At 39.6% G+C, this 23,743-nt stretch overlaps 2 protein-coding genes across 2 annotated transcripts; one reads left to right on the top strand and one right to left on the bottom strand.

Moving 5' to 3' along the window:
* LOC119780801 (DDRGK domain-containing protein 1-like) lies at positions 1–6,424 on the top strand. The gene is made up of 8 exons (XM_038280975.1): positions 1–209; positions 615–758; positions 922–1,040; positions 3,214–3,315; positions 3,393–3,515; positions 3,597–3,635; positions 3,712–3,817; positions 6,162–6,424. The coding sequence occupies exons 1-8, from the start codon at positions 122–124 to the stop codon at positions 6,320–6,322; spliced, it is 882 nt and encodes a 293-aa protein (XP_038136903.1). The 5' UTR covers positions 1–121; the 3' UTR covers positions 6,323–6,424.
* Positions 6,425–8,512: 2,088 nt separating this feature from the next.
* cars2 (cysteinyl-tRNA synthetase 2, mitochondrial) lies at positions 8,513–22,347 on the bottom strand. The gene is made up of 15 exons (XM_038280974.1): positions 21,970–22,347; positions 21,845–21,895; positions 20,906–21,023; positions 20,761–20,832; positions 20,546–20,651; positions 20,374–20,454; positions 16,972–17,101; positions 13,839–13,972; positions 11,971–12,038; positions 10,866–10,932; positions 9,398–9,536; positions 9,201–9,321; positions 9,022–9,120; positions 8,739–8,942; positions 8,513–8,671 (listed from the first exon to the last, which is right to left on the bottom strand). The coding sequence occupies exons 1-15, from the start codon at positions 22,152–22,154 to the stop codon at positions 8,594–8,596; spliced, it is 1,653 nt and encodes a 550-aa protein (XP_038136902.1). The 5' UTR covers positions 22,155–22,347; the 3' UTR covers positions 8,513–8,593.
* Positions 22,348–23,743: the final 1,396 nt, after the last annotated feature.

Here is a 23,743-nt window from a genome sequence, read left to right as displayed (position 1 = left end):
ACTTGTTGCTTTTGTCCACGCTCCTAAAAACAGAGAAGAAGTCCGAGAGTGAATTGCGCAGCGTCGCTTATGATGAGCTGAATATTGAGTCAAATAAAATTAGCTTTTTCACTATTAAGCCATGGATATTGTAATATATGTTCTGGCTGCTGTGCTCCTCCTCGTCCTCATTCTGTTTGCGCTGAAGGTTCAGAGGAAAACAAGGGACGGTAGGTTAGCAATTAGCTTCGATGCTAAGGATAGGAAGCTACATTACAATGAAACACTGAATTCATTTACTTTCAAACATGATTCACTGGGAATCAGACTTGTTTCCTATGGAAATATTGAAATTGTCATCAAGTCTGTAGAGATGAAAACCGCATGTTTCACCGTCTGCTATAATACTACGTCAGCTTTTCAGTTAGCCTAGTACGGAGCCCCAAATGGGACATATGACATGTCCGTTTTGTTGCTTTTAATAAATATTGTTAATTCTTCATACTTTAGGAACATAGTTGTTAAAATCCGTGGTATCAGGCCTAATTAAATCAACCTATAAAATCCCTCACTATTGTAAAGTAATCACTAACAGCAATGAGTCAGAGCTTAAACATAAGTGTTTGTGTTTACAGCCGATCAGGAGCAAAGGAGGGATGTTGTCCGGGGGGCAGCGGTCCCTGTGCAGGCTTTGGGAGAGCGGGGAGCTGGTATGCCCCGCAGGAGAAGGAACCTTGCTGCTGTGATAGCCAACAGACGTCCACAGAGAGAAGAGCAGGGTAACCTACACCAGCGTTACATTATTTAAATAATCTAAGAAGTCTATGACATTAAGAGATGACTAGCTGTGTTTTGGGATCCTACAGGAAATGAAACTTTACCCTGAAGGTTGACATATATTTAACTGGATCTGTAAGACATGTAAGTTTCTGTTGATTTCAGAGGAGGATCCTGCTGAAGACGAGGAAGGAGACCTGCAGAGCACCCAAACAACAGCTAAAATTGGAGCCAAGAAGCAGAAGAAGTTGGAGGAGAAACAGGCCAAGAAAGCCCAACGAGAGGTTCTACTCAGTTTATTTATGTAGTATTCACAACACACCATCTGAACGCACTTTACTGCTACAATACAATCATATTGGTTATTAAGTTTCTATCCAGGAAAACCAGCTGATTGCATCAAGTCATTGTCCTCCTAGAGAAGGTTGTGGTGTTGATTTTCACTTGCATTTTGTTTATGACACTCCAGCAATTCCTCACACCCAGCATGCTGTAGGAAAACTCCACTTCAACAGGAAGAAACCTCCAGCAGAAGCAGGCTCAGTGTGAGCAGCCATCTGCTGAGGTTGAGTGGAGTTCAGGGAGACAGAAGCAGACATACAGAAATAAGCATAGATACAAAAGGAACTTGTTAACCAGCTCCACAGGCAGCCCCGTCTAGGAAAGACACAGCCAGGCAGACGAGCTCTGAGCCAGCTCCCATGTTGAAATTCAAGGAACCACTAATAATAAATAAAAAAAAAGTAATAAACCTGCAGTTTGAGAGCGAAGTGCTCTGTTAGGAACATAAGGAACAATCAGATCTCTGATATCGGATGGAGCTTGGCCATTTAAGGCTTTATATGTGAGAAGGAGGATTTTAAATTCCATTCTGGATTTAACAGGAAGCCAATGAAGAGAAGCCAGGATAGGAGAGATATTATCTCTCTTTTTAATTTTAATTAGAACTCTGGCTGCAGCATTTTGGATCAGCTGAAGGCTTTTAACTACAGTTTGTGGACTTCTTGATAGTAAAGAATTATAATAGTCCAGCCTTGAAGTAACAAATGCATGGACTAGTTTCTCAGCATCACCTCTGGACAGGAGATTTCAAATTTTTGCAATATTGCACAGATGAAAAAAGAAAATTCATTCTTTATTATGACAGGTCCTGGTCAAAATTAACACCAAGATTGTTAACTTTATAAGACATGAATTTGATTCCATTCCGATTAGGTGACTGATTAACCGCTTAGCTCCCACGCCCCTATTTACAGGATACAGTGCGAGCATTTTTCTCACAATTGCGGCTACAATTATATTGGAGCCAAAATACATGCTGAAGTTCGAGTGAAAATGGGTTGGGAGCTGGACTATATGTTTAAGTGCCCTCTCAGGAGCCAAAACAGGTTTCATGGGCCCCCTTGAAAGCCTGTGGTGAGGACGTGCTATTTGGTGTCCCTTTTTATATGTCTTCTAACCCCTGACGTTAAAAATGTCCGTGTATGCCACTGTGTGCAAGTACATCTTTCACCCCTTTCATTTGCATTTTGCTTGTAAAATAAGCAGACTTCATTTAAGTAAGATAACTGTTAAGCTTTCATCAAAAAAAAAAAGAAAAGAGAAGAAATTTCCAAAAAGTCAAATAATTTGAATGGGTGAAATACTTAGGGAACCAGTTACAAAGTGTTACTGTTGCATTACAGATTTCAAACAATGACACCTAATGGGCATAATAATGAAGCACTTTTGTCGCTATATTTAGCAACTTTTCCGACCTCTCTAGTCCCTTTATCTAGTGTCTTTTTTTCTGTGTTGAGACTTGGTGAAAAAGCACAGAAATCTGTCCTCCTGAGCGAGTGGATCCATAAGTCCGTCAACCACTGTCTCTCTTTCATGCTCCGCTTTTGTCATGCAGGACAGTCGTGGCGATATATAGCTAAGAGAACTACATTTGAGCTGGCATCCAAGTGTTTGCAATAATTTGTTACTGAACTCCTGTTACATAACAACTGTATTTATAATGATTGAAGAAGATGTATGTATATTTTTGATTACTGACTTGTAAAATTTGTTTTTGATTAACATCCCTTCTGATGTATTCCAGCTTGGGTGGGTTTTTTTTGAATTAGCAGGATGTTGTGTAATTATACCTTATAAAATCAGACTTTAGGTAGTTTTTGACAAAATGTTAACAAGAATGTGGGAAGAGGTTTGTGGTTCTGCAACTGGGATGATGCTTGCTGCTTCAAAAAGGTCGAGGCTGTTTCGATCAGACTGATTGGAGCCTAAATTCACTAATTCATGTGTATTTTAGAGAATTTGAATACTTTATTGTTTGAAATGTTCCACCAACAATTTGAATTACTGCACATTTTCGCACAACTTGTTATGTATATACATACCAATTTGTGCTACAAGGTTGTTTGCATGTACAGCAAGGTCAATTTTGATTATTTTTTGTTTTATTTATTTTAGGCAGAGATGGAGGAGCGGGCGGAGAGGAGGAAGATGCAAGAACTCCGAGAGCAGGAGAAACGGCAAGAAGAGGAGAGGGAGCGAATGCAGGAAAAGAAACAGGTTGATTCCAGTGAAGATGTGTCCGGCTGCATTCCATGGGATGAAGTGCTGAGACTATGTGATGCTTCTTTCTGTAGGAAGAGGAGGAGAAGCGGGCTAAAGAGGAACAAGAGCAACGAGAGGAGGAGGAGTACTTGAAGCTCAAAGCCTCGTTTATTGTTGAGGACCACGGAGAGCAAGAACAGCTGTCAGAAGACCAGGTTTAGATTTCAGACTCGTTTTATCTTGATTTATTTTTAAAAGGCTTTGGTTTTAAACTGTTTTCACTTTTTTGTTTTTAGTCACTCAATCTGCTGCAGGACTTCATCAACTACATCAAGGTGAGCGGGACCCCCAGTGTCCATATTTAGCCTGCTGGTGTTTTTGAGTTGCGGATTTACTGATCTCTGTTTGCAGACATTTAAAGTTGTTCTCCTGGAGGACTTGGCATCTCATTTTGGGATGAGGACACAGGATGCAATCGCCAGACTGCAAGACCTTTTGTCTGAAGGAACACTCACAGGTTAGGACCAGGTTTCTTTTTATCTGGGAGTTTCTTGTGCTGGCTTTGGAGATTCTAAAGATGGGAACATGAGAGATCCTCCAAGAGGTTCAGATTAGACCAGTGGAACTATGAGATACAAACCTTCAGTCACATTCCATTGATGAATTGATGTAGCCTGACCACATCCCCAGACAAGAGAAAAAGTATCTGATGAGGTCAGATTTCTGAATACTTTTTTAAAAATTAAATTAATGAAAAAATCCAAATAATGGATTGTAATTATTTTTAATGATTCGCAGAAACCCTGGATCATTTCCGCATGTTTTGCTGCTTTGAGTTTAATCATCTCGCGCATGCCCTTTACGATCTCCAAGGAACGCAGAGCGGAGCGGACGGGAGCCACAGCGGAGGCTGTAGGCTTTGCTTTGTGCAGGCGGTCTGGAGCGCAGCGGGGCGGAGCGCTGACGGAGTATGTGGGATTTCGGGGTTAGCATGACCTGTTGGTCGTGTTGCTGTTAGCATAAACAAAACGTGTTGCACAATGCTTGCACTTTTATCCATAACTTTCTTTCCGCCGTCATTGTAGGTCACTCTAAATGCAAAGTGGTCCCATACAGCAGACCTATAAAGTGCTGCTGGCGCGTCTTCCAACTCCTGTTCTTTCCCACTCGCAATACCCACACAATTCTTTACAACAATTGATTCTTCTCTGCTACACCGGCTACGCTGCTTCGCTTCTTCTTCTCTACTGGTGGTTGGCTGTGGTCGCAGTACCGCCACCTTCTGCTCTGGAGTGTAAACGCTTGGCCTGTGAGAAAAAGGCCAAGAAACGAAACGAACCGAGACAGTCGAAACGAAGGGTTCGGACGGTTTTTATAAACCATTCCATCCCTAGTCTACATCTATTTCTTCAGAAAGACTTGCTCTTTAAACTGGGAAACTCGGGTGTATTGGCAAGGTTTTGATTCATTCGTCTTGACACAGCTATGTGGGCAACGATGGGTAGGACGGCTTCAGATTTAGCTGCACAAGGTCTTATGTATCGATCTGGAGTTGATACAGACATTGTAAACCAGAACCTGCCTCCTTCCTGATCGGTGTAACAGCTGGGCATTCCTGGTCTTTCCACGCTTGCATTTAACCCTCTCAGGCTCAAATTAAGTTGTAGTTGCAGGAAAAAAATCTGATATTTGGAGAAAATGATCATATGGAGTAATAATATACAATTCAGACTTCTTTTGGAGAGAGACCTTCACATGCAATGAATTCTGGGATATTGCAGATTCGCAACGGTGACCCGGAGTGATAAATTAACACTGAAGACTGAATCTGATATGAACGTTAACTTTATTTGGATGTCACAAACAAAAAATTAACAAAACAAAATTTGAACAAAAAATGTTCTAAAAATTAGAGACAACTTTTTCTCCACCGACATCTCAAAACCTCTTAAGAAGGCAGTTTCTGTTAAACTGTTGCTCAAAATGTAGGCAAACTAGTAGATGAAGCATGTAGCATCTATTGGTAGCTGTTTGGGCACACGTTGCAAATCCACAACATTGAAATCGAGATGCCTCTGGTGAAAAACCCAGAGGAGATAAAATCTACTAATTGGCGTGTGTCATATCTATACATATTCATGATTCATCTTATGTAGTATTGATTTCAAAATAATGGAAATTGGTAGTGAAATACATTAAATTGGTGCTTAGAAAATCTGTTTCAGTGACACCAAGGACTCAGCCATGGTGAAAGTGAGTTAGCAGTGCCATCTGGTGAGCTGGAGAGAAACTGTTTGTTGCAAATGCACAACTAAGTCCTTCTATTTAACTTCTGAGTAACAAACGCTCTTAAAATACGGATGTGGAGTAATTAGCTAAGTGGCATTTAGCTGTTGCAATTCTGCAACATCTGTCTGGAGAGGGTTAATCGTTTAATAGTATGAATGTGGAACACTCCGTGGGTTAGATTGGATCCAAGCATAAACTAGCACAAACTTTCTAATAACTTGGAATGTTGAGGCATAAATCAAATACATTTAACTCAGACATTTTGAACTAATGATCATAAACTTAAGAGTTGCGTGGACACCTTAAGGGGTTTCCTGGGTTTTTTTAAGTCATAAGTTAAAGTTTGTGTTTTTGACATTTAAAAACAAATGTTTATTTACTTTGTCTGCAGTGGATTTAAAACATTGTTGTAATTTTATCAAATGTTTATTCAAATAATTTATGAGCTCCCAATGATATTCTGGAAGAAAGAGTTTTGGTTTTCAGCAACCTGAAAAACTGACTGCTTGGATGGAAACTTTTTTTTTTCTTTTCTTTTTAATATGGCAATGGCTTGCTCCGTGTTGCTGCAGGTGTGATCGACGACAGAGGGAAGTTCATTTTCATCACCCCAGAGGAGCTGGACTCCGTGGCTCGGTTCATCAGACAGAGAGGCAGAGTCTCCATCACAGAGCTAGCTCAGGCCAGCAACTCCCTCATTAACCTGATGCCTGAGAGCTGCAGCTCTGCCTGAAAATAAAGGGGATGTTTGCCGTTTGATCGCAACGTTGGGTCATCATGGAAGCGAGTACTACAGCACTGTATTTTGCAGAGGAATTAAAATGTTTCTGACATCTTTTTGTCTTATCTTTCATCTTAATGCTGTGCATCAACCAAAGTATTATCGGTTTCTGCAGAGGAGTAGTGATGGGTTCATGAGGTGTTATGAAGCGTTTCGACACATTGGGAAACTGTACTGATGCTATGTAACTGACTCCTGGAAATCATTTGAAGGCAGCCCCTTTGTCAGGCTAAACTGACACAGATTTGATGACCTATATGATTTAAGCCATCGTTTACTATAATGTGCTATTACAGATCTTAGTTAAAATTGAAAATATGTTTGAGATGTTATATGCAATCCATAAATATAAACATAAAATGAGAAAATTTAAATGAACATGTTAATATGGACTTTTGTGGACTAGGATTTATTTAAAAGAACTACGGTAAACAGCAAACCAAGACAATTTTAAATTAGTTTCAATTTAGATAACTCACTAGGAGGAACAGGATGATACAATTAAAACAAATGGATCCAAATGGTCCCATATGGCTGAAATCTTTCTTTTGCCTTGAGGTTACTTCATATCTCTTGGTTTATTTGATGATAAACTCAGTTTAGTGCGTCAGCCAGTCCGAAACAGCTCCTACATTGGTCATGTGACTTTCTGATGTGGCTGTTTGAGCTCGACAAATGCGCCGGCGCATCGGTGTTGCTGGGCCCATCACTACACTAAGCTCCAGTGGAGCAGCAAAGAATGCTTGAATTTTCAAAAGACATAAAAGTTCCTGTTTAACAGCAGGGATATATAGCTCCCCCTGCTGCTGGTAATAGTTGCTACATCCTCCTTTTGCCAGAAGGACAGCTGTTAATCTTAGTAATAGTGTCACCTGTGATAAATCACACCGGTTTTTACATTTATTAAAAGCACTCTGTGGTGTTCTTCTTGTAGATCACTAAAATAAGATTCTTCCTGATCAAAATCACACTGATAGACTGAACTATATATTCTAAGTAAATTTTTCCAGTAGAAACTTAATTCTTTTGTTATAGTAATCATAGTATTTTACCTAGTATTTATTCCCTGAAATTAAGTTTTAAATAACTAGAAAGGTTAACACATTTTTAGTGGCCCTTCTTACATTTATCAGCTTGACTCAATATCTATGACAGGGTTTATCCAGGAAGGAGGAACTCTAATGCTTTTTAATGCTGTTAGACATAATTTTAATGCCATCAATAAGTACCCATTACTCTCATATATATATATAACACGGCCAAATCTTTCGTAATCTTTACCATCGACAGGCTGCAGCTATGTCCCGAATTTCTCGTTTTCCAGCCGCTTATGTTAAAATTAGCATTTTCCCCATTCTCTTTTTCTGTGCCTCGAGCTTCTGTTCCGAACATACGGCTTTAGGATCAACCAGGAGCAGTTCCACGCAAACACATGGAACCAGTTAAATCTGATATATTTGACAAAGTTTTTTAATTTTTTACAAAGCATTTTAAATGCCATGATAATCACATTTAATAAATTTTAATGCCAATTAAGGCCTTAATTAAAAATATAATTAAATGACTTTTAATGACCCGCAGAAACCCTGTATGATAACTAAAATAGGAATATGGAGATCTGAAATGAATTTCTAGATGCAAAGAATGTTTATTCTAGATGTGATGTCATTTTGGATGAAATGGTAATTTTGACAAGAAAAAAAACGTTTATGTCAGATATAAGGAACTCGGGTTTGGTCAAACTAATACATATCAAAACTGCATTACCATAGCCTGTTGTGACCACGATAAGATTGAAGTGAAGTAGATCAGTGTATCTATTTAGAGGTAATCCTTTGGCAGAAGGTAAAGATGAATAAAAACATTCTAATAGATGGAACCAGGTCATCGTGTCATGGTTCTCAGTTTGATTCTGTCTTCCATCCCACAGTAAATACTAACTGGCTGTTTGCAGCCGCTTTGGATATTATCCCAATAAATGGTCGTTATTAGTGGTTATCAGTCCCATAGGCTCAGTAGCTTGTTATCAGCAAGCGAATCCATCATTTAAAATCCCTTTTTTTAATATCGAAGGAGGTTTTCATTAATTCTTTACTATCAAACGGGAAGTAATAACTTCCATCACTTGGCCTGACCCAAGGATGACAGCCATGGAAAATAAATCTTTATTTGATCACAAATAAATGAAAGACTATAACATTTCTAACAGTTTCCTTTAATCCATCATTTGTCCTCATGTTTGCTAGTCATTGCCGTTCTGCGACTCGGTTTTATTTCCCATGTGGACGCCTCTCCTCTATCCTGAAAACAAAGAACACATCAGGTAAAGATCATAGATAAACAGAGTAACACTTCAGTGGTAGCCTACCTTTATCACCACCCCTAAGGGGACCAAATCTTTTCTGAGGGTATCACAAGCTTCCAATAGGGGGACTCTTTCAGGGTACAGGGCTGGTTTGTTATTTGCATCGTTATGGCGGGTGAGAGCAAATGCACGAACTTCGCTTCTGAAACGAGTTAGATGCTCTACCACTGACTGGAAGTTTCCATCACTGCTCAGCACCTCCGCCTCCTTCATAGAAACAACCAGATGTGAGGCTAAAAGGGAATTTGGAGGAAAGACGACTGCTGGTCTGCACGCAAATCCTGACCTTACTGCGTAGCAGCTCGATTCCAAACATATCCAGGACATCCTGGATGTAGGTAACCATTGCACCAAATACTGCAGGGCTCTGTGCAATTCCCCTTGACTGAAAAACACAAGAATGACACTTCTTACTTCAAGGCTTAATAATACGCTGGATCTGCAGAGTCAGACACCCTGAGTTACCGTAGTGGGCTGTAGCTGGCAGTTTCCATGATAAATGAGATTCATCAGCGCACCAATGGCTTTGGATGTGTCAAAGTCATCTGCTAAGGCCGTCCCGATGGTAGACTTGGCTTCAGCGAGTCTGAAGAACCAAGCAAGCAGAGTGAAACCCAGCAAAAGAAGGATGCATTCATGAAACCTTCAAAATGAGTTTCTACCTTTGCCACAGGATATCCTCCTGCACAGGAGAACAGGGTAACTGACCCCTAATATATGCCTGAGCAGCACTGATGAAGGTGCGGACGGTTTCCAGAGAGGTGCGAGCTTCCAACATACTGCCGTCACTGTAATCTATAGCTGTGGGGAGAACAGGCAAAGTGTGCTTCAGGGTTACTAGGGTTCAATATGTTCTGTCTTCTTACCGTTAGCACAACTTCACTTGCAGGACTTTTACGCTTTTTACCTTTTTAATTTACCTCCTAAAAGGACTAAAACAGAAATATTTGGTGTAATGTAGTGTCAGACATAAAAAAATATATATTTCAACTGTTTTCTTACAAAGAAACAATACATAGATGTAAAAGTCTATGTGCTGCTTCTTAGAAAATATGGAACCACAATTGCAAAAGTGCACCAAGCTTTCTTCCCAGATCCCCACAGCCAAGCTGGACCGTGACCAAAAACTGGCCCTGTCCTTTCCGTTCCTGGTGGTCCACCATGATCAGTGATATATGTGGAGACACAGCCTATCACGTTATATATACACTCACCGGCCACTTTATTAGGTACACTTGTCCAACTGCTCGTTAACACTTATTTTCTAAGCAGCCAATCACATGGCGACAACTCAGTGCATTTAGGCTTGTAGACGTGGTCAAGACAATCTCCTTCATTGTCTATTCTTGTTCTTAGAAATGAAGGCTATTCCATACGATAAATTGCTAAGAAATTGAAGATTTTCTGCAACGGTGTGTACTACTCCCTTCAGAGGACAGCACAAACAGGTTCTAACCAGAGCAGAAAAATAAATGGGAGGCCGCGTTGCACAACTGAGCAAGAAGATAAGTACATTAGAGTCTCTAGTTTGAGAAACAGACGCCTCACAGGTCCCCAACTGGCATTTTCATTAAATAGTACCCGCAGTAGCCTGTTTGTGCTGTCCTCTGAAGGGAGTAGTACACACCGTTGTAGGAAAACATCAATTTCTTAGCAATTTCTCGTTTAAAGGTATCTTCATTGAAAAGTACAGTGCTTTTCCTTCAAAAATAAGGACATTTCAATGTGACCCCAAACTTTTGAACGGTAGTGTGTATATATATATATATATATATATATATATATATATATATATATATATATATATATATATATATATATATATATATATATATATATATATTTATATTATTATTTTTTTTTAATACATAGAAATGTAGAAATTTGTGACATTCCCAAAGGTCATGCTAACACACACTGTTAAGGACCAGCTGTAATGGAAACAAAAGCTTGCCAAATGTTCCTAGGTCCACATGTAATGTGCAATGCCTGGCAATGGGGGAATGTACATCCCGTCTCGGTTGTGTATGTAATATAAAGAGTTGCTGCATATTTGCAATAATAGGTGTCAAGGGGTTAACGGAGACAAAGAGAAAGAGAGGTTCTACAGTCGTTTTTCAGGTTACCCACCAGATCTATATTTGGTCATGAGACAAAACATCCGAAATTCTTCAGCAGAGTAAGATTGTAGGAAATCCTGATGTAGAAAGCAAAAAAACAAAAAAATCAATTAGTCACATAAAGCTTTACAAGCACAAGAGAAAATACAACTAGACATTGTTCCATGTATATAAATCACACAGAGGGCCACAAACTCCTAGACAGGAGTAATTTATAAAACCAACTGATTGTAGTTCTGACATGTACATTTAAAACCAGCCCACTGTAATTACAAGGTGATACAATAGGGCCTTAGCAAAGCTAATCAGATGCTGATGGAACTAACCTGCTACATAGATAAGTGAATGTCTTCAGGATATGAAAACCTGAAGGATTTTACATTTTTTCCAGACATTATTATGTGAAAAGGAAAAGCAACACAAAATCATTCTTGATAGTCGAAGTCAAAATGAACGAGTAAACATGTTTTAAATAAGTTTAGTTTGTGTAGCATGGATGTTTTTTTTTCTTCCCCAAAACCAAAGAGCACTAAGGAGTACTGTACATCTCCAGAACATGTCTGTCATCCCTTCATCCACTCTCCATCTCTCTCAGACAGAAAAAAAACAAATGTTAACAGTGAGACTGATCTGAACAACGATCCACTTTCTGTTCCACAATGTAATTTCAATGGTAGCTCGATCTCATATAGAGTCACCAATTGTGATTTCTTTGGTCGAAATGACAACAAATTTACCCAGAGTGCCTTTGGTACCGACATTCCAGCTGCAGGTGTAGTGACCCATAATTCTCTGAGTAAAAGTTTAATTTATATCAGCAGAGCTGCATAATATATAATGATTCAGCCTAATATAATTGCTTCTTAGTAACAACAAATGTGGTCACCAAGTAAAAACACTGGGTTTGGATAACAGCTGACTGATTGAACAAGACTCTTATCTCAGTCTGGAGCACTCGGAAAATTGGTTTGTACCCGTCTCCTAAATCAAAAGTACAAAGAATTTAAAAATTCATTTTTTGTCTAGTATGACACCCACTGTTTCTATATTTAGAAATTGAATTTTGAGGGAAACAAATCCATGAGGAAATCTGCACTAATACAGAAAGTCTTTACCTTGATCGAAATATAATTTTTCAGAGATTTGGACATTTTCTCTGCACTGCCCTTCAAGTGTAAGTGACCTAAAAGAATAAGAACACCCAATCAGTCAAAGGCACATCAAAGAAAATGTTATGAAGATATCTACCATAGTATTACTTCTCTACTTATGTAGTATTCTAATTCAAAGATGTCAATAGTAATGGAGAGATGAAGAATCAAGATGCCTCATAAGCTCCATGCTGCCATCTGGTGAATAATAAATGTAAAAGGTTTGGTAACGATGATGCGATTTTTTCTGGCCTAAAGGCTTGTTTATCCTCAGAAACCAGGTCACCAGTTTGTGTGTCGCAGTTAACGCAGATATACCCCCGCCCCTTATGCGGACAGTCTGGTGCACCTCTCCAAAATTGTAAGACAGGAGGCCTCTGATTGGTCAAATCTACATCCGCTCTACACTATACCCATTTCCTGTTTGGTACCTTACCGGCTTGTTTTGTTTGTATGACCGGCACGGTGGAAAACGACTCGTGAAGATGGACAACCTAGAAGAGCAGGTGAGCAAGAACGCTAGGACCCTTTTTCTATCTGATCCCTGCTCTTTTTCGCCCTCATCTACCTCTGTTGCCGCACAAACTTGCCCCTTGGGTTTTTCCACTTCCCCACCACTTCGACTGTATCTAGACACACAGCTAGTTTGTAATCGTCCCTCTTGCTTTGTGGCGTGGAATTACATAGCGCACCTTGAACATGGTCTGTATAGTCTTTTATCTCTTTTTATGCACCTTTATTACTAGAAACATGCCTCAAGGCATCCCAGACACCGAAGTCCTCACCCGTGCTGACCTGCCCAGCATCAACACCATCCTGATGCAGTCCCAGCTTCGATGGGCAGGACACGTAGTTCGCATGTCTGATGACCGCATCCCAAAGAAACTGCTGTTTGGCGAGCTACAGCAAGGAAAGCGCCCCCAAGGTGGACAAAAGAAGCGTTTCAAGGACACACTCAAAGCCTCGTTGAAGGCCTTCAACATCGACCACAACACATGGGAGCACAACGCAGCGCAAGACAGAGGAATGTGGCGATCCGCTGTCCAAAAAGGTGCCAAAGCTTGCGAGGCAAACCGGGTCGCTGTGGCTGTAGAGCGTAGGCAAGCCAGGAAGATCAGAGCTGCCAATCCTGCACCAGACGCCACCATTCATTGTCCGCATTGCCCATGACTTTTCCGTGCACAGATTGGCCTGACCAGCCACCTGCGTACTCATAGACTCTAACTTCCCCAACCATAGGATGAATAGATGGTCCTCATCATATCGACGGACGAACAGGAGCGCACCTTAAACATGGTCTGTATATGGTCTTTTATCTCCCTTTATGCACTTAGCAAAAAGTCCACCTTTATTACAAGAAACATGCCTCGAGGCATTGACAAGCTGGACACTTTAAGTCTGGCTTTTGGAAAGTATCAAACTCTATTAATTAGAAGTGCCAGTGTTGTGCATTTAGACGTTGTTATACGTGTCAGTGATCTGTAATGCAGGCTGCCCACTGAAGACACCTTTACCTGTAGCGTTATTGCCAAATCTTTTTTCATGGAACTATCACTGTTTAACTAAAAACTTTGAGAAATCATAAGAGAATAAGTCATCATTTACTCATGTTCAATGGTTTTGTCTTAGTTATGTTAACCACCTTAGAATCTTGAAGAATGAGAGTGTGAATGCTTGCAATTTATCAAAACAGCTAACTTAGCTTGAAAAAAAAGGGCAGAAATTCCAATGAATATTATGAAGTCCTTGAAGAAGAAAGACTGCTTAAAAATTTAATGTAAGCAAGTTTGAGGGATCTTAGAACCTGTTAGGGTCGTGTATAAAGGATTCACCTGAATGAAGGAAGTAGTTTGCCCATTGTCCACACCGATGAAAGGCTTCACTCTGAGCGATCTCATTCTCATGGTGAGGAAAGGCCAGATCAATCCCGCCAGAGTGAATATCTAGCTGACTCCCAAACACGTGGCTGAAACCAGTAAAACATAACCTCTAATGGAATGGCTAACAATTGGATCACGGTTTTCCATTATGTCTGTATTTTAGTCCGTTACAAAGTACACACATCTACTTCAGTTTCAGACAAATGAAGACAAATGAATTGCAATCTACGGCTAAAAGCAGTGGATGTATATGCCATACATAGGCTGTGTAAAAACATCTGGTTTCTTACTGTGTGAAATTAACTCAGATTAAGGTCCAATCCCAACACACCCCTAGGGATATGAATCTAGCCCTTTAAAATTAGAAATTTTATATTCTGACATGCTGGGAAAGGTACGGAAGAGGATTAGGGCCACTGGAAAAAAAAAAAAAAAGTTAACTGATTTTTAAATTTTATTTCAGTTTAACATAGGAAAAAAGTCAGAATACTGACTTTTTTCTCAGAATTCTGACTTTAATCTCAGAATTCAGAATTTTTGCTCAAAATTCTGACTAATCTCAGAATTCTGACTTTAATCTCAGAATCTTAATGTAGATGGGCACCATGAAGGAAGAGACGTGGGAGCACTCAGCTTCACTGACAAAGATGTGAGTTGTTTGAGAGGGCCAGTGACATATTGGTGGAAAATGACAGAATTAGGCAACTTTTTACGTGCCCGAGGGGTCCCCCTATTAATGGAGGAGCAGAAGGTCTTTAAAACAAGAGAGCTAGTCTCTAAAACAGACATGGCTATGGCTTAATGCTAACATGGTTGTTATCTGTCAGAATTTTGAGAAAAAAGTCAGAATTCTAAGAAAAAAGTCATAATTCTTAGATTAAATTCAGAATTCTTTGAAAAAAGTCAGAATTCTGACTTCTTTCTCATGTTAAACTGAAATAAAACATAAAAATCTGTTAACTTTTTTATCTTTTTCAGTGGCCCTAATCCTCTTCCGTATAAAGGGCCAGAGACAATAAAAAAACAAACAAAAACAAAAAAACATAGAAGACAGGGATTTTATGGAATGACTTGCAATTTTTTTTTTTTTCTGGATTAAGCTGATTCTATGAGCAATAGAGGTTAGGTAAGACAGTGTTTTGGGGCTCAGATAGGAGCAGCAGGGAATCAGTACGTAAACACAGGCAGAGAGAAAACCAGAAACGGAAAGAGGCTGCCATCCTTTAGAGCTAAGGAAACACAGCAGGAGATCAGAGGAGCCCGCTGAGGAAACCGGGATCCAGAGAGAGGAGAGAAAGCAGCAGCTTGCCAATAAATTGCATTAGATCTGAGAATGGGAGAGGCTACAGCGGGCTGAGGCTATAGCTGACCGGCGCTAAAAATAGTCCCGAGGAAGACTGGATAAGTTCGACGAGGGTTACAGATGGACAAGATTAGGACGGCAGGCCGGAGCTACCCACTAGATCAGTGATCGACAACCCGTGGCTCTTTAATGCCCCTCTTGCGGCTCCCTGGAGCTTTTTCAGTTATGTATGAAAATAGAAAAAGATGGATTCTTTTTGTTTGTTTGTTTTAATATGGTATGCAAGAGGGCAAACAAACATTCATTATGTTTTCTAATGCTGTAAAAATGTGTATAATAAATACATTTAAACAATATAAATATTTCTGTTAAGGAGGATTTGCATTACAGCCTGCAACACGCATTTCAGTGTGGAGCGATGGCAGGCTGTTTTATACAAAGCGGTGGGTGTGTCTCAGGGGAAAAAAAGGAAGATAGCTGATGAGACCAGCGGATTCAAAGAAGAATGGACCGAATCATTTGCTTTCATTACCAATGCGGAAGGATTGCCTGCATGTTTGCTTTGTAATGAGAAGTTGTCAAATAATAAAAAGAGTAATTTGGAAAGAAATCCTAAATTCACGCCCGACCACCAAGTTAGGAGTGAGAGAAAAAGTGCAATTCCAGAATTTCTGGATAAATAACAGGAGCACAAAGACAGATTTAAGAATTGGATTGCATCTCCAAACTCCACTACTGCTGCTTAATGCAAGTTTCGGACTATTAGCCGCACCTGAATATAAGCCGCAGAAGCTAAATTGCATGATTTGTACATATACAAGCCGCACCGGACTATAAGCCGCAGGTTATTTATGTTTAACGCAAACTGTATTACGCTCGCAATGTCCGTCTTTCTCACTGTCGTTCTATCTCGTACCACCCGCGCGCGGCTACTGTACTTGTGTGTATTACCCTAGTGGCCGTTAGCTTTAAAAGTCCACAGATAAGCTGCATTATTATAAAAGCCGCATGGTCGAAAAATGGGGAAAAAGTCGCTGCTTATAGTCCGAAAATTATGGTACTTTTGTTGCAAGCATGGAAAACCTTCCACAGATCGAACAGGTAGCGCTCCTATGCAGGTGTGTGAACTTTCTTCCATTTTGTCCCCTAAAACAAAAATAACAATAAAATCTGACTTCTTTATTGTGTTTCTATAATTTCATCAATGCAACAAAACCTAAAACATTAATATCGTAATGGAACTTAATCTAAAAGCACCAACAATTGTACAGCAGAGTAGTCACAGGATGTGACATTTGTTCAAGGATAAACATTTAATCATGCGTGCTATATATTTAAAGGCACTGTTTACAAATACGAGTTATTTTAAATGATTCATCAGGCCAATATACAGCGATGACGCCATCATTGCTACAAAAGCTTTTCTCCTCTGTTATGGTGCTAGGTATCTTATCTATGTGCATACACAGTTGTTTACGTACCAGAGTGTTATATATGCAGCGAGGGGTGTCCCAATTAATAGGGAAGACTACAAAGCCCAGTGGTAGAGTACTTGTGGTAGCAAGTAGGGGGTGTATTGAGATTAGGCCTAAATATTCACCTTTTTAGCTCAGTTACATAGAGGAAAAGATCCTGAACAGGATTTGAACTCAGGAACATTATTATAACAGTATTTATTACCAATACAGAAGTATCTTTAGCTGAAATATTCAAAGCAATAGCAAAACTGTTCAGTTTCTAAACAGCTCAGTAGAGAAGAAATATAACAGAGGGAATTTGAACCTGGCAATAGTCGAACATTCAATATGCCAGCCAGGTCTTCCATGGCCCCATGGAGATTCCCAGTGCGGCTCGTGAGGTTTGGACGTCTTCCACAGGGCAAAATCCCTGGAGTCCCGTTTATTTGAAGTGCCTAGGGTAACAGACAGAATAAAGAAATTTATTATTTGTTATTTTGGACAACTGTGAGAATAAGAGTTCAGGTACGTTCACAAAATAAAAGTCACCACGCTGGTGACTTTCTACATTATGCAGTCTGCTGGTCATTGGTCTCACCCCAGCATGGCAGACATTTCTTTCTTTTTTAAATCCTCCAAACCGAGCAAAGCTGCATGCATTCACTGGATTCCCAGAGATGGAACTAGCATTGGAAAATCCACCACCTCCTCCAGTGGCTACGTCTGGAAAAGGGTCGCTTTCAGCCTTACTTCCGCATACCCATAACCCAGTTCGGGGACCTCCTGTTCCGCTTTGGGAAAAAAAGGGAAAATAATGGGAGAAGCTAACTGCTGAGGATCAGGGGAGCACAGTGGCAGATAGGATAAGTCCACCCGGAGACCAAAAACTGAAGGGGTGAGACCACGGCTGCTCAGGGGTAGGATATTGGTAAATCGGAGAAACCCAGCAGGGAGACAGAGCTAGAAGAAACTAGGGCTGGCTGGAGTTAGCCTCTAGACGCTAATTGCTGGAGTTGAGAGTATAACTGAGGATCAGCAAAGCTTGCCCATGCAGACAGCGACAGAGTGTGGAAAAGAAGGAATTGGCTGACTTGTGTCTGCACTCGAGGTATGGCGGAGAAATATTCCTTCTAAGGCTAAATCAAAACAGCTTCTTCAAAAGTCACCTTAAATATTCTTAAGAACGATTCACTGCCTCCTTCGCTGTAGCTCACAGCCATAAATATGTAAACAAAAGTTCCGATTTTTCAACTCCTGCAAATTGATTTTGGCTTTTTGCCGCTTTGTTGCACGGAATGTTTCAGAACATTTAACAAATTCACATGTTAGTCAAAGGTAACACTGATTTACACCAAATTCAGTTAATAAATTATGGGTGTTAAGGAAAATAAATCCAACCTGCATATGGCCCTCCTTTGTCCATTTCAAAGTTGAGCTTTTATTTTACACTTGAAGCAGTATTCAATATAATATCATATAATACAGGTGCTGGTCATAAAATTAGAATATCATGAAAAAGTAGATTGATTTCAGTAATTCCATTTAAAAAGTGAAACTTGTATATTATATTCATACATTACATACAAACTCATATATTTCAGATGTTTATTTTGTTTAATTTTGATGATTACAAATGACAACAAATGAAAATCTCAAATTCATCATATCAGAAAATTAGAATATTACTGAAGACCAATAAAAACAAAGGATTTATAGAAATGTTGGCCAACTGAAAAGTATGAACATGAAAAGTATGAGCATGTACAGCACTCAGTATTTAGTTGGGCCTCCTTTGGCCTGTATTACTGCAGCAATGCGGCGTGGCATGGAGTCGATCAGTCTGTGGCACTGCTCAGGTGTTATGATAGCCCAGGTTGCTCTAATAGTGGCTTTTAGCTCTTCTGAATTGTTGGGTCTGGTGTATTGCATCTTCTTCTTCACAATACCCCATAGATTTTCTATGGGGTTAAGGTCAGGAGAGTTTGCTGGCCAATTAAGAACAGGGATACCATGGTCCTTCAACCAGGTACTGGTAGCTTTGGCACTGTGTGCAGGTGCCAAGTCCTGTTGGAAAATGAAATCTGCATCTCCAAAAAGTTGGTCAGCTGCAGGAAGCATGAAGTGCTCTAAAACTTCCTGGTATGTGGCTGCGTTGACCCTGGACCTCAGAAAACACAATGGACCAACACCAGCAGATGACATGGCACCCCAAACCATCACTGACTGTGGAAACTTTACACTGGACTTCAAGCAACGTGGATGAAGTGCCTCTCTTCTTTTCCTCCAGACTCTGGGACCTTGATTTCCAAAGGAAATGCAAAATTTACTTTCATCAGAGAACATGACTTTGGACCACTCACCAGCAGTCCAGTCCTGTTTCTCTTTAGCCCAGGCAAGACGCTTCTGACGCTGTCTGTGGTTCAAGAGTGGCTTGACACAAGGAATGCGACAGCAGAAACCCATGTCTTTCATACGTCTGTGTGTGGTGGTTCTTGAAGCACTCACTCCAGCTGCAGTCCACTCTTTGTGAATCTCCCCCACATTTTTGAATGGGTTTTGTTTCACAATCCTCTCCAGGGTGCGGTTATCTCTCTTGCTTGTACACTTTTTTCGACCACATCTTTTCCTTCCCTTCGCCTCTCTATTAATGTGCTTGGACACTGAGCTCTGTGAACAGCCAGCCTCTTTAGCGATGACCTTTTGTGTCTTGCCCTCCTTGTGCAAGGTGTCGATGGTCGTCTTTTGGACAACTGTCAAGTCAGCAGTCTTCCCCATGATTGTGTAGCCTATAGAACTAGACTGAAAGACCATTTAAAGGCTTTTGCAGGTGGTTTGAGTTAATTAGCTGATTAGAGTGTGGCACCAGGGGCCATCAATTTTGAACCTTTTCACAATATTCTAATTTTCTGATATGATGAATTTGAGATTTTCATTTGTTGTCATTTGTAATCATCAAAATTAAACAAAATAAACATCTGAAATATGAGTTTGTATGTAATGTATGAATATAATATACAAGTTTCACTTTTTAAATGGAATTACTGAAATCAATCTACTTTTTCATGATATTCTAATTTTATGACCAGCACCTGTATTCATCCAGTATTCATCTGGAAAGTCTGCTGTAGAAAGTGTTTGAAAAAAGAGAGGGACACTACACTACAACTCTTCAAGCTGATTGGGTAAATCACCTTCCTATGTCAAGCTTTTAGCCCAGCTGGGAAGTTTCACATTCTTGATCTGTTTCAAAACCAATGAAACAAAACTAGATAAATCAAACTCTCACCAAACCTGGTCATAAGGAACATGCAGACATCATTCCCATCCACAAAAGGACAAATCGCTTCCTTTTGCTCTTTTGGCTAAAACCGAAGGAGCTGTCTTTTTTTTTTTTGCTTCAGCATTTAGTATAATTGTAACTAATTGACGAGTTACAATTATACATGTGACTAAATTTTTTTGGTATGAAACATTTCATACAGAAATGGTTTCTTGTGAGATGCATTTTTGGGATTTTTTGAATTACAAAAATCCCGCAGCAAATCATCTTGCAAGTAGGGTCACGACCCCATGTTTAGAAAACAATGATTTAGAGGACAGTTTTACAAAGAGGTTTTATATAATTTCAAAGGATCATTAACCGTTCGAAGTTAGGTTCTTACAAAAAACATTCAAACATTTGGGAAAACAAAAAACATTATCTTCTTAACACCACAGTTATACCTACCCGGCTCTACCTGAGAACTTGCAGCTCCAACAAACTTCCCATAACGTTCACCTATGGACTGAACGTCAAAATATACGTTGCCTGCAAACAAAGAAAACTGGTCATATACCTCAGACACAGGGGCTATACAAGTTTTTTTTTTTTTCTCAAAGCAACCATTATTCATACCCACCTTCGGGTGTGGCATAAGCATGCCCATTTCTGATAATTCCTTGAATAAATGCAACGATATGATGAACATTCTCTGTGACTCTTAGATACACAGCAGGAGGAACCACCTGAAAGAAAGCCACAGGTTTGTTTTTACGTGAACAGTTATCAGAATCCTTTGAGAAAAAACGTTGCAGAGCCGACATGATGATAGCTGAAAAGTTATGCACAACCTACCTTTAATGACAGCATGTCCCTCTTAAACTCATCCTCATACATCCTAGCAATCACAGCTGGAGACACATTTTCCTGAGCCATGAGGAAACACTTTTAGCATCACTCACAGGACTCCATATGTTGAGCATATTATTGTGATGCTTACCTCCCAACTTCTTTTTATAATCTTGTCATCAATGTCAGTAATGACCATGGCATGGATAACAGTGATACCAAAAAACCTGCTCAGGATCCTCTGCAGGATATCAAACCTGACATAAGAACTAGGAGGAAGCAGAGGTTGGAGCACGTTTTTTTTTTTTTTTTTTGTCAGACGTTCCTGCAAACCTACGGAAGAGGATTAGGGCCACTGGAAAAAAAAAGTTAACTGATTTTTGCATTTTATTTCAGTTTAATATGGGAAAACCTCTTAAAACCCACCTGGTGGAACTTAAGTGTGGGTAATAATTCAGAATGCATAAAATTTCACTGGTAAACTTTTTACCAGCAGGTGGAGCCATTGTGACCAGCTCCAAGCTGATACCAGAACGTACCTGTTCAAAAAAGACCTATCATTCCCGAGAATAAAAAAAACAACAACTTTTGAATCATGTTTGAACTGATGCAGGTTGGTCTGTAATCTACTCACCCAAACTAGAGGGTGTTAGCTTTCAAATAATGTATTGCACATGTAATTTGGGTTTACAGTTCCTAAATAATATTTGCTTTTCCATTTGGGTATGCAAAATAGGCGAGGATTACCCAAAATGAGGTGGATGTTAAGAGGTTAATATCAGAATTCTGACTTTTTTCCCCTCAGAATTCTGACTCTAATCTCAGAATTCTGGGTTTAATCTCAGAATCCTGACTGTTTTCCTCAGAATTCGGATTTTTTTTACTCAGAATTCGGACTTTTTTCCTCAGATTTCGGACTTTTTTCCTCAGATTTCGGACTTTAATCTCAGAATCCTGAATTTTTCCTCAGAATTCGGACTATAAAATTTTAAAAATCAGTTAACTTTTTTTTTCAGTGGCCCTAATCCTCTTCCGTATAAACCTGCATATCAAATACAATATAAAAACATCAGTGTAGAATATAATGTACCATGCATGCCCCAGGTGAGCATGGTCATACACTGTGGGTCCACAGCTGTACCTAGGATAAGAGAAGACATCCTTTAGGGTCATTGGAAGACGTAAGAACAGAGTGATGGTCAATATGTTCCCTACCATGTTGCGGTTCCTTCTCTAGCCAAGATCAGAGCTTCTTTCTTTTTGGTCAGGCTGTTAAATGTCTTTATTCCCGTGTCGAAGCCTGTGGGGGTGAGCCATGCCTTCCCTGAAGCACTGTACCTCACAGAGGTAGAGCAGCTGGAGCTGAGGATCCGGAAAAGGACCTTTCCACTCCGGAGCATTGTTAATCAGGGACCCCTATTAGGGTCGGTTAGCGTTTGGACCGACAGCTACCTCATTAAAAGGGTCCGTCCTGGAATCGACCGTGTGCTGTACTTCCTACCTCTAGCTGTTATTATTGTTTTAAGCATACAGTATGGGTAAGACGGCAAAGCATGTCAGAACCCTTGACGTTCGGAATGTCTTTTTCCTTGTTTTAATTAGCAACTCTTTGGTGTGTTATCGCCATCTATTGGCTAGGAGTGACTGTGAAACGCAAGCTTTCTGTCCTATTATGCCATATTGAGTTGTGAGCATTGAAGTCACCACACCATATCGCCCTTTTATTTAAATGTAATATGATTTCACCCAGTAAATATACAGATAATTTCTTACATGGGTTGTAAAAATTTATCAGCTTAAATTTACCTTCTTTTGTCCATAATTCAATAGTAATATATGCAAGTGTTTTTCCCTTTGCTAGTAGTTTATACTGCAACCCTCTCTTTAAAAGAATTATACATCTACCTCCATTACCCTCCTCTCTATCCCTTTGAATACTATGATAACCATTAAAAAGTCTAATGTAGGTTTTAGCCAGGTTTCCTGAATACATATAAGTTCAGGTTTTATTTTTAACTTTTATCTAAATCCTTTTAACTCTTAACTATTTCCTATTCAACTTTTAGCATTCCATTGTAATATTAACATACTGTTCAGTCATCTGAACCTGGATGTTTGCCATCTGCTTCAAGTTTTTGTTTGATCTGTTCCCAAGAGATATTCCTCATCCCTAGAATATTTTCAGCTCCTTTTACAATGATCTTGATTTTTTCAGTTTCCTGTTTGACCTGGTCCGTACAATTAATTACATATGTAATGAATAAAATCACTTTATCAAAATCTATAGAGTTACTTATTACTGTTGCTCTGGTTCTTTCCTCAGGATTTGAATGTCACCCATGTTTTTTATGTAGTTCCTGAACCTTCTTTACTGCTTCAGCATAGCTTAAGTTGTTTGTTGATTTAACCTAGTGAACCTCAACTGCTCTTTTCCTGACCTAACTATGGAAGCAAATCGTTACCATATTTCAAATGAAAAAGCATTTTCAGAAATGCTTTTTCATTTTAAGAATGTCGCTGCATTTTTTGACTCATAAATGAAATTATTAATCAATCATCCGATTTGCATTTTAATTTTCTTCTTCAACACTGCTCATCCTTTTACCTAATTAAAATGAAAAAGAAATGTAACGATCTTGGTTCTGTTGTTTTTCTCTAAGTTTTCAGTTTCAAGTTTATCCAGGTTTTTCCTTGTTTTCTAGCTTTATTTTTGTGTCTAGATTCATTTAAGTTGCTTAGGTTTTTCTGTCTGTCCTCTGTTGCCCCCTTGTGTTCTTTTCCCTTGGCTTCCTCATCAGCTCTAGTCACACCTGCTCCTTAACAGCTCATTAGTCCTACCTTTGTTCAGTCAGCCATAAATTCAGTCCCTCTGCAGTCCCTGTTTGCTGGTTCCTCGTCTTACTTTTTTCTCACCCTGGCTCCTTGATGGTTTCCCCCTGATGTCTCCATGGTTCTGGTTTGTGTTTGATTTTTATGTTGGATTTTTGGA

The sequence above is a fragment of the Cyprinodon tularosa genome, unplaced genomic scaffold (assembly GCF_016077235.1).
Source record: "Cyprinodon tularosa strain WSP-4 unplaced genomic scaffold, ASM1607723v1 ctg166, whole genome shotgun sequence".
In the NCBI taxonomy this organism is placed as follows: domain Eukaryota; kingdom Metazoa; phylum Chordata; class Actinopteri; order Cyprinodontiformes; family Cyprinodontidae; genus Cyprinodon; species Cyprinodon tularosa.
This window is presented reverse-complemented; position numbering and strand designations above follow the sequence as displayed.